This window comes from Sphaerodactylus townsendi, linkage group LG02 (genome assembly GCF_021028975.2).
Source record: "Sphaerodactylus townsendi isolate TG3544 linkage group LG02, MPM_Stown_v2.3, whole genome shotgun sequence".
In the NCBI taxonomy this organism is placed as follows: domain Eukaryota; kingdom Metazoa; phylum Chordata; class Lepidosauria; order Squamata; family Sphaerodactylidae; genus Sphaerodactylus; species Sphaerodactylus townsendi.
This window is the reverse complement of record NC_059426.1, coordinates 100900240-100912592: the sequence shown is the minus strand read 5'-3', so window position 1 is coordinate 100912592 and position 12353 is coordinate 100900240. Positions and strand designations below refer to the sequence as shown.

The window sequence follows — 12353 nt, the reverse complement described above, 5'->3', positions numbered from 1 at the left end:
GCACCCAGCATGGAGTCATCTCAGTAGCCAAAGGTGGTCATTGTTACCTACAAGCAGCCAAAGACCTTCATAGTACAAAAGTATCAGATCCCCTTGTTTTTGCTGCTGTTCCCTCATAACATCTTCTGGATGGACATCGGATTCCTTTTCCCTTTTCTGACAGCTTTATTTCTTATGTCACTTCCTCATGATGGGTAAAACTGTCAGAAATCCATGCCAGGCTTATTTTCTGTTTCTTCCTGGGCTTCAGTTTTGTACTGTTTAGGCTTTAACTGTTGTTTGAGCAAATTGCCTGCGTGCTGCCATGTGTTATGTTTCTGTTCCCTGATTTATTCTAGACCACAATCCATCATGCTATGCAACCTTATCCAAACATAACCTAATGACAGCAGTAAACTGTGTGTACCTTGCTCTGCCAGCATGTCATCCACAATCTGTTTCTCCTATGAATGAACAAACAAGAGACACGAACTAGTTAGAATAGCCTTGTTCTGTAAAAAGTAAAATAAATCAAAACATTAAGACAAAGATCAAAAGGGTTCTTAAATGACAGCTGTACTTAAATGTAAATGCCACAGAGCTTGTAATCTGTCTGTGTTTGCACACAGCTCTTCACCTTTATGTGTTTATATCTAACAGGTACAGGGACTATCGGTATCCACCAGACCATGAGAAGAAGTATACGCACACCATGCAGTTCTGGCACATTCTGGCTGCCAAAATGGCTTTTATCATTATTATGGAGGTAAGTCTTCTTTGCTGCATTGTACACACAAATTCAAAATTATTTTTTCAAAAGCATACACAGATTTTAAGAAAGTTTCAGAAGTTCTCAAGCTTCTCTTCCATTGTTTTACCTGCTCTATGCTTGTCCATAGAGTTCATTTTAGGAAACGCCCCACCCCCCAACAAAAATAAAACACACGAGACAGCCACTGAAAAAGGTCAAGCCCAGACTATTGCAGAGCACAGCTGGAAAGAGCAAAGGTGCTGCATGTATGAATCAACCTACTGTGCAAAGTAGCTCTAAGATTTGCTCCCTTGAACAATGAAGCTGTTAGAAAGTTCCATGAATTTCTTCACCACTGAACAATTATAAAACAGAAATGTTACTAAACGTGATTTCACTCAGCATTGCAGAGATATTTAATCTTAAATAAAAGGCTTTACATTACAAATGCTTATGAGAAGCAGGAGGAAAGATCGTATCTGATAATTTAACTCTGTATATACCTATGTATGTGAAACTCTCTCTATATATACCTTGTCCTGTTTTATGTTGCCTCCTACATCACAGCACGTTGTCTTCATTGTCAAGTTCTTCATCGCTTGGATGATCCCTGATGTCCCAGCTGAGGTGAAAGCCAAAATAAAGCGTGAGAAGTACTTAACACAAAAAATCCTACATGAGTATGAACTCAATAAGCTGAAGCAGAAACTGTGTGAAGGCAGAACCTATGCCAATATGGAAAAGGAAGTCATTGCCAGTGAAGGAAGAGTAGAGTTAGCAGAAGTCATGTAACATGGAGACACACAAAGTGCCTTATGAATTCTAGCCTGTGAAATTTGATTGTTCATTATCTGTAAGTTGCTCGGTAGGCCAGGAGAGGTGTTCAGGATTTTTACTAATTTGCATTTAGTCCTAAAATTCTTATTAAAGAAGATTAGGAGCAAAAAAGAAATGTGAATCAGCTGTCAGGAAGCCTATCTTGTTGAGTTGCACAGCTTCCCTGCTATATGAGCTTGGAAACAAAGTTCAGCTCATGATATTGCAATGTCTTTTTTTACTGCCGCACCTTTCTGAGATATTATGAAATGAGAGTTGTCTTTAAGTGTTTGTAAAATGAGTAGCCTGAACAGTTCCATGTTCTCAGCTGTGACTCAAAGGCATGGATTCCAAAGTATTATAATAGTCTCCTTTTAAAAGTATCAATTAGTTGCCAGGAGGGACATAAATTCTCTCCTCAGTCCTCAGTTCTTAGGTTTTATTTGTGTATGTCTGTCTGTGTTGATAAGGCTAAGAGGCTTAGACTATTTGGGACATGCACTTCTCCACTTGAAGCACTGCCGACTCATGGTGCAGAAGCCAAAAGGGAAATATCCTTCTTGTTTTAATATAATTGTGTAACTTTTTAAATGTTCCTTTTGGCCTTAATAGTATGCAACAGACTTGTGGTGCTTGTATCCCCTTTTTTGTCTGCTTGTTTCCAGACTTGGGAATATTGAAAGTTCAGGTGCCAATCTGCTAATCATGCTTAACCTTGGAAAGGTTTAAACAGTTTCATATAACCAGTATGAAAAGGTTTGAGGAACCTGGGCTCTACCAACATACAAACAAAAACTAACAGCTCATATCTGATTTAAGAAAATCAGATCCCTACTCAGTGTTCAAGAAATACTAATCTGTATTTCTCTGCTTACTAGCACAGACTGTTAGAGAGCATGTGGGTTTTTAAATGTTTTGTCAGATAATGGATATGAGCGTTAGATATATGGAACATTACTTGGAAAGTCTTATGCATATCATACATGTGCATTTGTGTCACACAAATTCACATCTTTAAATGGGTTATTTTACGTTTAGGCTATTTTTTTAGGTTATTTTAAATGTTTCAATGGTCTGAATTGTATATAAATTATGATGCAAGATCGATGATTGCATATCATAACAAAAATCCAAACCTACAATTTATTTTTCTGCATAATATTTGTCATCTAGTAAACATTTTTAAAGTAAATGTTAATTGAGGAATGTTTGTGGAATTATTGCTTCTGTATTGTTGAGATGTCTTCATAATTTGAAGAATATTTTTTTAAAAATGCTCTCATGTTATTGAGTAGCAGGGAGGGGGGAAAAAAGAACTGTCTTAAAATGAATATGCCATTGTATCGGGAATATAATTAGAAAAAACCTACAGCATTTTGCCATTGATTCAGTACCACTAGGTAAAGGCTAGTGTCCTTATTCCCGAAATATTGTTAAAATAGTTTGGAATTCTCAAAATTTATAAGGGCTATAAACCTATGTTGTGAATCTGCCTGTATGTTAAATTTGTTTGTGTTTGCACATGAAAGTATCTGTTCTTGATAATTTGTGTTCTTGATAATTAAGGCAAGGTTATATAGCTTGATATAGCCAGAAATCTAGTGCTGAAAAGTACTGATGTTTAAATGTTGCATAGAAGAAATGTTGCCTGTATTTTGTCTTGAAGCAATCATTTATGAAGTCCAATCTGCCATGGGCTATGCATGCAAACCTAGCCATAAGCTATTTACTTGCAGTATCTTTGTTACGTTGTATACTTTTTAATAATGACTAGCATTGTTGAGATTTTGCTACATTTCTTATAGCCAGATCTACTCTACACTGCTTAGTGCCTTGTTTATGTGGACTTGAGAAAAGAAAGATGTGAAAATGTTAATAGAGTAACGTATGTAGCCTAATGTATCCTACAGGTGAATTTTCAGCAATCATGAAAGCATCAGTTTTCACATTCAGTTCTGAGCAGCGCTCAGGAAGAAACACTGCAAACTCCCAGGTTGTTCAATTCTATGCAAATCAGACTGCTGACTGGGAGAAGTGTTCTTAACAAAGCATGTTGGATATAACGATACATAATGATAAAATCAGTTGTACCTTAAAAACTGTATCCAGCTGTTTAGTATCAGAAATCGTCAGAAATCCTAGGCTATGTAATGCATGTGGGCGAAATACGGATAGTACACTGTTTTCTATACATTTCAAATTTTAAAAAATACTATCAGAAGATGCCATAGTCAATTAAACTGTTCCCTGAAAAGAGCAGTCCAAATAGTGGAGCAGTGAAGATTCTAGATTTGTGGGCAAAATTTCTACTTCCAAAGCAACTGTTTATGCTTATCATCACAACCATGAAAGTTCCAGCTGTGAGGCTGTGAGTGTATCATCAAGCTCGAGAGGTTACCTATGTTGCACAAACACTTTCCGTGACATAAAGTCAATATTCACAGAGCCAAACAAGATTAAACATTTGCCATTTCTTTTATTGGAATTGCCTTTCCCTCCACAAAGCTGTTATTGTTTGGTAAGGCAGAATAATACAATAATATATGGGTGTAAGATATTGACGCTAATAGCAGCTGCAGAGAACAATTTAAATTGAAAAAAATAGCATGGGTAGCACATATACACATTTTCATTTCCCCAATCAAATCAGCCATCTCATACCACTACTTTGAAATAAAAAAGAAAACTATGCGAGATCAAGTCATGGTTCTCCCAAGTCATTTTTAAATGGCACCATAGTTTCCCATGTGTATTGAGTAAAGGTTCTCTGTGCAAGAAAATGGTAAGTCATTAGAAGGGTCTGAAATCTATTCAGCTTTCCTTCACAGTGATCATTATAGAGTGGAGAACATAAAGGTCCTTCATATGTGGAGGTGGATTTGGAAGATTCCACAGTTTAAATCTTGCGGTACTGGTAGGATGGTCAGCTGGTTAGAACTGTTTCAACATCTGTTATTTCCTTCATTGTGTGCATACTACGAATTCATGCATACTGCATGCATGGCTAATGCATGATATTTAGGGAGCTGATCAACGCAGAGTTTTCTTACCTGTAGCCTACCTAGAGTTAATTGTGCAATTCTAATCATGTCTACTCAAATCCTACTGAAGTCTAGTCAGTGGGGCTTACTTCTTAGGAGTGCACTGTAATTTCAGCATCCTTCTCAGATTTTGAATAAATCCTACAGACTTCTGCTATCGTTAGACCTTAATTTCACTTTTTATGAGCTCAATTTTCTAGAGCATGTGCATTTAAGACAAATGTATAGTGTCATATATTCAATAAACCAAAGATGCATTGCAATCACCAAAAAATTGAACATATGTGAGCGCCATACGCTCTGCTGCTTTACAAGTGTTCTTATGAATTAAATTGCAAGTATTTATATTCTTTTCTCTTCAAGTATTTTGTAACACTTCTCTGTAGCATTTGAAAAACAGAAAAGAATGCAGATACAGGCTGATGGCATCATCATTCCATGTAACATATTTCATAATTCTGTTTGACACAAGCACACTCTGCATCCATGTCAAGCATGCCACCATATGTATAAAACAATCTAAAACAATTGTGTGTTTAAAAAAAATACAATAAAAGAATTCACCAAAATTTTGTCTTTACAAGTTTGCTTGAAGTTCAGTTGCACAAAATCTGTGCCTGGCAGCATTATGTTCTCTAGCATATTCCCAAAATTCCACTCTTAGGGGAAAAAGAGGGATGAAGGGGAGAGTTTTAGGAATCCATATCTGTTTAGAGAATCTGTAGTTTGTATACAAATCTTTCATGCCATGCCTGTAAAACCCTTAACCCACAAAGTCAAATATAGGCTACCAACCATATATTGTGCTCTGTAATCCCCCTGTGTCTGCTTTCAGAAGCATTAAAAAATGAGATTTCTGAATTGCTCAATTAACTGCGAGACACAGCGTGTGTTTAATTGGGTGGGTCACAAGTTGCACAGAGGTGCCCTAAATGGATAAGAGATAGTCATTAGGATTGCAACCTTCATTTATACTTCAGTGCAATCTCCTTTCAGACAATGATATAATGTGGTCAGATGGTTGAGATTAGTCTCTAATCTGTTGCAGCAGTTCGGAACCCTATGAGTCACTACGCTCAGCCATATCTATACATGTATATGTAGAAGTAAGCTTGCCGGAGCCTAGTATACTTACTGTAAAATCTGATAGGATTGCAGTATAAAATCACTGTGTGTCAAACAATGTTCTAGTAACCAAAATCCAACTAAAATCAGTGAAATTAGTTTCTATAACTGATCTGAATTCTAGCAGTGGTTTTAGTTTTGTGGTAGCCTTGTTAGATAATTGCTTTGTACTAGGTCACTAAAGGAGAAAGACATCATATACTGCTGCTGTCCCATTTCTAATGAATTCATTTTGATGGAGACTTGTGCCTTGTAACTTCCAGCAACCCATGTAACAATCATATGGCATGTTCTGGCCAACACTTACTCATATATCTTTGCTCTTAGCTGAGCTATACAATTTCAGAGACTCAGAAGCACCTAACACTCCTTGAATATTTGTTCTTGCATTTCTTATATCATGTCCTCCACGTCTGTTTCTCCACTTCATTATTACTTTAACCATTTCAAGCCTCTTTCAATTGTATGAGCCCATTGATCATCATTTGAACAATGCTGAGTGGTCTTCTGATCTTCAGAAATAGTATCCACCCGCAGGGCCTGCAAAACAGAGCTATTCCACCGGGCTTTTTGGAGGGCTGGCGGTTTTACTACTACTGAAGTATCCAGATTAAAACTGAGGCTGCCATTCTCCATCCCTTGTTATTTCGGTCGGGCCCACTGTTGATTCTATCTGGGGCCTTGCTCCTTCCCCTCTTCTATTGTAATTCTCCCTTTATGCTTAGGATTGAAACCCGTTTTTTACAATTTTATTGGTTTTATTATTTTAAATTGTATATGATTGTTGCTGGATTTTAAATGTGTTAATTTATGCTGGATTTTAAATGTGTTAATTTATGCTGTTGGAGCTGCTGTCAGAGAACAGCCATGTTGGAAGCCGCCTCGAGCCCCTTGGGGAAGAGGCGGCCTATAAATTTGAAATATAAATAAATAAATAAATAAATATATTTGAATCAGGAGCAAAATGGATTAACATTGAACAGCTATTTGTTATGTGATCCATTCCCTCTTCAGTGGCTAAATCTGGCTGTGTCACTCACGTGTGCAAAGTGCTGCTTTGTGCATTCTGCAATCATATTCAAAAAATCATCAGGACACATTGAAGGCTAGACATTTTGTTGCATTTTTAATGGAAAGCTGTGGAGGAGCTGGAGGGGGCAGGTTCCAAACCTCGAGTATTTTCCCATTGCATTTGGAATTATTCAGGCTCCCTTTCAGAGCTCTTTGTATGTAAACAAGATTCACTCATGTATATTCATAATGTGCACTCAATACTTTAAGGAAGTAGGGAAGAAAAGGGGGCTGAATTCATTTTTCCAAATAGATGAGTGGCACTGAGAATGTTATTGTATTTTTGGCATTGTGAGTAGTCCCAATTTTTCTACTATAAGCATGTGGGTCTCTTATTGGTGGGTACCAACATTAAGAGGATTTGATGCACACAATACCATTATGTGCACAGAAGTCCCCATCTCAAAGGACTATCCATACACTGGATTAGAATATCATTTATACTATAAAATCAGACGTTTGTGTTAGTTGCTCTTTTTTTCACCTTCAGATTACATTAGTGCTACCACAGCAGGAATACTTTTGTTATATAATAAAGTAAATCATCATATCTGAAAAGTTTGCCAGAATTCAGTGGGCTGGGAAGTGTACCATATTAATTCACTCTTATTGTAGAATGTACCTTTCTTGTTATAACTAATGCACATGATTAAACATTTTTCAGTGTTAATTATGATCAGGGATTTTCTCCTACTTATCATGGTGCATTAGCATGCTACAACTTGAACAAATTAAAAGTGCTTTTTTCCAGCTGTTTTTTTTAAATTGTGCTTGTAATTAAATTTCTGATTTGCCAGTTTTGAACTAAGAAAGTGGGGTAGAATCTGAGAAAATATGTTTGTTTACAGTTCTTTTCCTTCAATCCAAAACTTTTGTCACATGAAGTAATATATCAGACAGTTGACTATCTTTCTGATGTACACAATGCACTTAATACTGGGATTTTTGAAAAATAAATATTGAGTTCAAATAATGTAGCTTTGTGTTTAATGTGTCACCCAATAAGCCAGTATTTCTGTTTAAACATACTGACAGATATACTCAACTGATTCTGACTCAACTGATGTTGACTAGATAAAAGATTTTGTTGATATGTTCTGTTTCTCTCCAGCTAACAGATCAGTTATGCATAGGTCCTTTTTTATCATCTAATTTCAAAGGGTTGACAGCGGTTTTCTCAGACTTATAAAGCCTGTATATCCAGAGTGAACTGATTTTCTGAAACGATAAAACAAGATGCATCCAAACTTCATTTTATCCCTTTCAAAATGCTTGCAGGTATTCCTGTGGCTGGCCTTGCTGTAGATTGGAATGCGTAGAGGAATTAGGAAAAGATATGATGTGGTAGTGCCCACTAGCTCTCATTCTGAAATTCTTGGTAGTGATCACTTCCATTAGGAGAATAAAAGAGGAGAGTCATTCTAGAAAGGAAATGAAGTACATAAGAACATAAGAACTAGCCTGCTGGATCAGACCAGAGTCCACCTAGTCCAGCACTCTGCTACTCGCAGTGGCTCACCAGGTGCCTTTGGGAGCTCACGTGCAGGATGTGAAAGCAATGGCCTTCTGCTGCTGCTGCTCCTGAGCACCTGGTCTGCTAAGGCATTTGCAATCTGAGATCAAGGAAGAAGAAGAAGAGTTTGGATTTATATCCCCCCTTTCTCTCCTGCAGGAGACTCAAAGGGGCTTACAATTTCCTTGCCCTTCCCCCCTCACAACAAACACCCTGTGAGGTGGGTGGGGCTGACAAAGCTCCGAGAAGCTGTGACTAGCCCAAGGTCACCCAGCTGGCGTGTGTGGGAGCGCACAGGCTAATCTGAATTCCCCAGATAAGCCTCCACAGCTCAGGCGGCAGAGCTGGGAATCAAACCCGGTTCCTCCAGATTAGATACATGAGCTCTTAACCTCCTACGCCACTGCTGCTCCTTTGGAGGATCAAGATTGGTAGCCATAGATCAACTTCTCCTCCATAAATCTGTCCAAGCCTTTTTTAAAGCTATCCAGGTTAGTGGCCATCACCACCTCCTGTGGCAGCATATTCCAAACACCAATCACACGTTGCGTGAAGAAGTGTTTCCTTTTATTGAATCCCTCATTCTTCCCCCCAGCATTTTCAATGAATGCCCCCTGGTTCTAGTATTGTGAGAAAGAGAGAAACATTTCTCTCTGTCAACATTTTCTACCCCATGCATACTTTTATAGACTTCAATCATATCCCCCCTCAGACGTCTCCTCTCCAAACTAAAGTCCCAAACGCTGCAGCCTCTCCTCATAAGGAAGGTGCTCCAATCCTTCAATCATCCTCGTTGCCCTTCTCTGCACTTTTTCTATCTGTTAGAGTATCCTTTTTTTGAGATGTGGCGACCAGGGCAGACTGAGTACTCCAAGTGTGAGTCGCTTTCCTGTGTGCTATATAAGGGCCTTGTGACAATCCCCTTGCAGCAGTTTTATTATCAACTCCTGCTACAGACCTGCTATTTCATCTGTTTGCCTCTCAATGGCGCATCTTGCAGAATAAACCACTCAATAGTTGTATTGACCCTACCTGCCCTGTCCTTGTCTTCCATATGAAAAGGAGAGGATGTGTGCCATTTACATGTCCTCACTGCAGCATATCAATGTGGCTAGAGCAAAATGAGATCTCTGTTCTAGTTCCTTTCCTCTTTGTCAGTGACTTCAGTTCAAATGTAAGACAGACAATGCCAGAGGGAAAAAAGAACAGTGCCAGATTTCTTCATCTTCCAGTGACTACCATGAGAGTGAATGGTGGCAGCTGGAAAAGATCAAATGATACCCATAGTGATTTTGCAAGCTGCTGCTCTGTAGTCTAGGATCCTGTACTTTACACAAGGAAGAAAAAAAGCAGATCTTCAAATGCCATCACTCCTGCCCTCTGAAAGTCTCAGCAGTGTTACTCCTGTCGACTTCTAGCATCTTATGGCACCCTAGAGCCTGGAGAAAGGTCCATGTAACAACACTCCCACCTAAAACAAAGATGCAGAGTCCAACAAGGAAATAAAATGGTGAGTAAAAATGATATAACATAAAGTGAGATTTTGAGATATCCTTTTCATAAAGGCAAATGTCTTAACTAAAATAATTTCAGATTCTTGCCATATAAAAATGGTCAATGTAACAACAAAAGACAAATATTACAGAAGACTTAAAAGAATATGTAACACAATACTTAATACATAAAATGCGAAATTTAGTCTCCTTCTTAAATCATAGGGGCAAAACCCATCTCTTGTACCTGAGTCCTCCTATATCTTTAAGCAATGATCCAGGAGTCATGTTTTAGCTGATCATAATATCAGGACTATCTCCTCATAGCCAGTGTTTGCTCCATATGGAATGTAGTAAAGGAACTAATTTTCTTTGAAGCCTGAAACTATCAGATAAGGTAATTTTATTTGATGCCAAGGATTATCACAAGACTTCCAAACTGGTGGAGATTTATTCATATTAGGGATTGAGATGGTAGTTATGCAGTAGTCCCAGTTTCTTTTGTAGGGTGACCTCTTCTGCTATTCCAGCACAAGGAAACAGAATCCAGCAAAGTATTATCTAGTCTCTCTCTCTGTGTCTGTGTCACATTCTCTTTGTAGTGCTCTCTCTCCTTGTGTACTCTCCCCCCTTTCTCTGGCATGTGCCTCCTACCAACCCTCTGCAAATAGCATCCTACAGCATCATCCTTTTCCAGCCTCTCTCTCTCTTTTGATCTCCCCACCAGAGCCTCAAATTTCTCCCCCTCTCCAGGCATATCTGCAGTCCTTCAATTTTCATTCACCACTATCGTCTGCAATGCATAGCATTAGACTCATAGGTTTGTTTTTAAGATGACTGTTTCTTGATGGTTACCAAAGAGGAGGGTCAACCAGCAGGATCTCCCACAATTCTTGGAATATAGGAAATATTCTCCATGAATTGCATGGCATGCTTTTTTACTTTAAAGTTATGCTAATAGAATGCAATTAAAGATTCTATGTGAAACTGGTGCACTTTTACAGACATTAAATCAATATTAGGAAAATTACAGTAATGGAGCCTTATTTAGAAGAAGATGGGCTGTGCTGTGCTTAATGAGAGCTGCAAATCCAATTTATAGAGAAGTACTAAAAGTTTATATAGTGCAGCAGCCAAATCTGTTAATAATTCTTCATTGACAAACCACATGGATTGGATTCTTTCTGGCTGTGCTTACAACTCAGGTTCATGATACAATGAGTATTTTTCACAGTGATATTCTTGTTCCATTTCTACCCTCAACTTCTGCCTTTTTTCTACATTTCACAGATCCAGCTCTGTGATATGGAAAAACAATGACTGATATCTTAGATCATATTGTCTGCTTACTCACATCATTTTTCATCCCGCCTTCCTTGCAGTTAACTCCCAAGTGTCAACATTTCGCTGAGTCCAAGGCAAACTTGTACTATGCCCCCTACTATACATTCATCACATGAAACAGGGTTAAGAGTTTGCACAGCCCCCTGAAGTGTGCCTCTCCAGCTTGTGGCCCATCTCTGCCAAATTTCCTTTATAACCACCATGAACAATGTTAGTCAGCTCAACTTTACCACAATGGAACCTAAGCCCCTGCCTGTGAGTCAGAGGGAAAGAATTTATCTAATTTCAACAGCATTATAGTTGCTTTTACCAAGGTGAGAAACTGGGAGGTAGGATGGTCTTGGAGGCTGCTTCATATGTTGGCAAGCAAAGGTACCTTAACACCTGGAGACAATTAGGGAGTTCTGACTGGCCACAGTTCGCTGACACATGTTCACAGGGTGTCCAAGAAGTGTCATTTATGGTTTTTTGCAAAAAATAGTTGCACTGCACTTGATTGCTTAATGGTGAAAATCTTGTATGTGCATGTGGGTTGGACAGTGAGTGAGTAAATGCTCAAGCTATACCTTTGTTTCCTCAGGAACCTTGCCAAGAGGAAACAATATAAATAAACAAATGAACAACCTTCTGTTTCGGGACCTTGTCATTCTAATATTCTTATAAGGATGCAGGTGAAAACACGAATACAAGAAATAAAGTAATAAAAATGATCCCTCAGTTTCTGCATCTTACGGTATTACCCATATTGAGATGAGTAGTGAACACTCTGAACGATAGAGGTAGACTCCAATAAGATCTGAACACACTGGAGAAGAGGACAGATGTGAAGAAAATGCAATTCGAGAAGGATAAGGGCAGAGTTCTACATCTGAGTAACAAAAATGGGGAGGAGGCAAACAGGATCATGTATACACTTCTGGGTAGCAGTGTGTGAGGACAAGATTTTGGGGTACAGATAAACTGTCAGCTCAATATGAACATTCAGTGTGATGCAGCGGCGAAAATACCAATGCAGTCTTGGGGTGTATCAGCAGAGGCATAACATCCAAATCACAAGATATCCTAGTCTCACTGTACAGTGCATTGGTCAGGCCATACCTGGATTGTGTGCAGTTCTGGAGGCCTCACTTCAAAAAGGATATGAACAAAATTCAGTGGATGCAGAGGAGCGCAACAAGAATGATCAGGGGTCTTAAGACCAAGTTTTGTGAGGAAAGGCT

General features: G+C 38.5%; 1 protein-coding gene across 1 annotated transcript in view; it reads left to right on the top strand.

Moving 5' to 3' along the window:
* Nucleotides 1-5156, top strand: part of ANO5 (anoctamin 5) — an 82001-nt gene extending 76845 nt beyond the window's left edge. Inside the window, exons 20-21 of the mRNA XM_048484587.1 lie at nucleotides 640-745; nucleotides 1298-5156. Coding sequence (XP_048340544.1) covers nucleotides 640-745; nucleotides 1298-1522 — 331 coding nt within the window. The 3' untranslated portion in view covers nucleotides 1523-5156. The remainder of the gene's footprint in view (nucleotides 1-639; nucleotides 746-1297) is intronic.
* Nucleotides 5157-12353: the final 7197 nt, after the last annotated feature.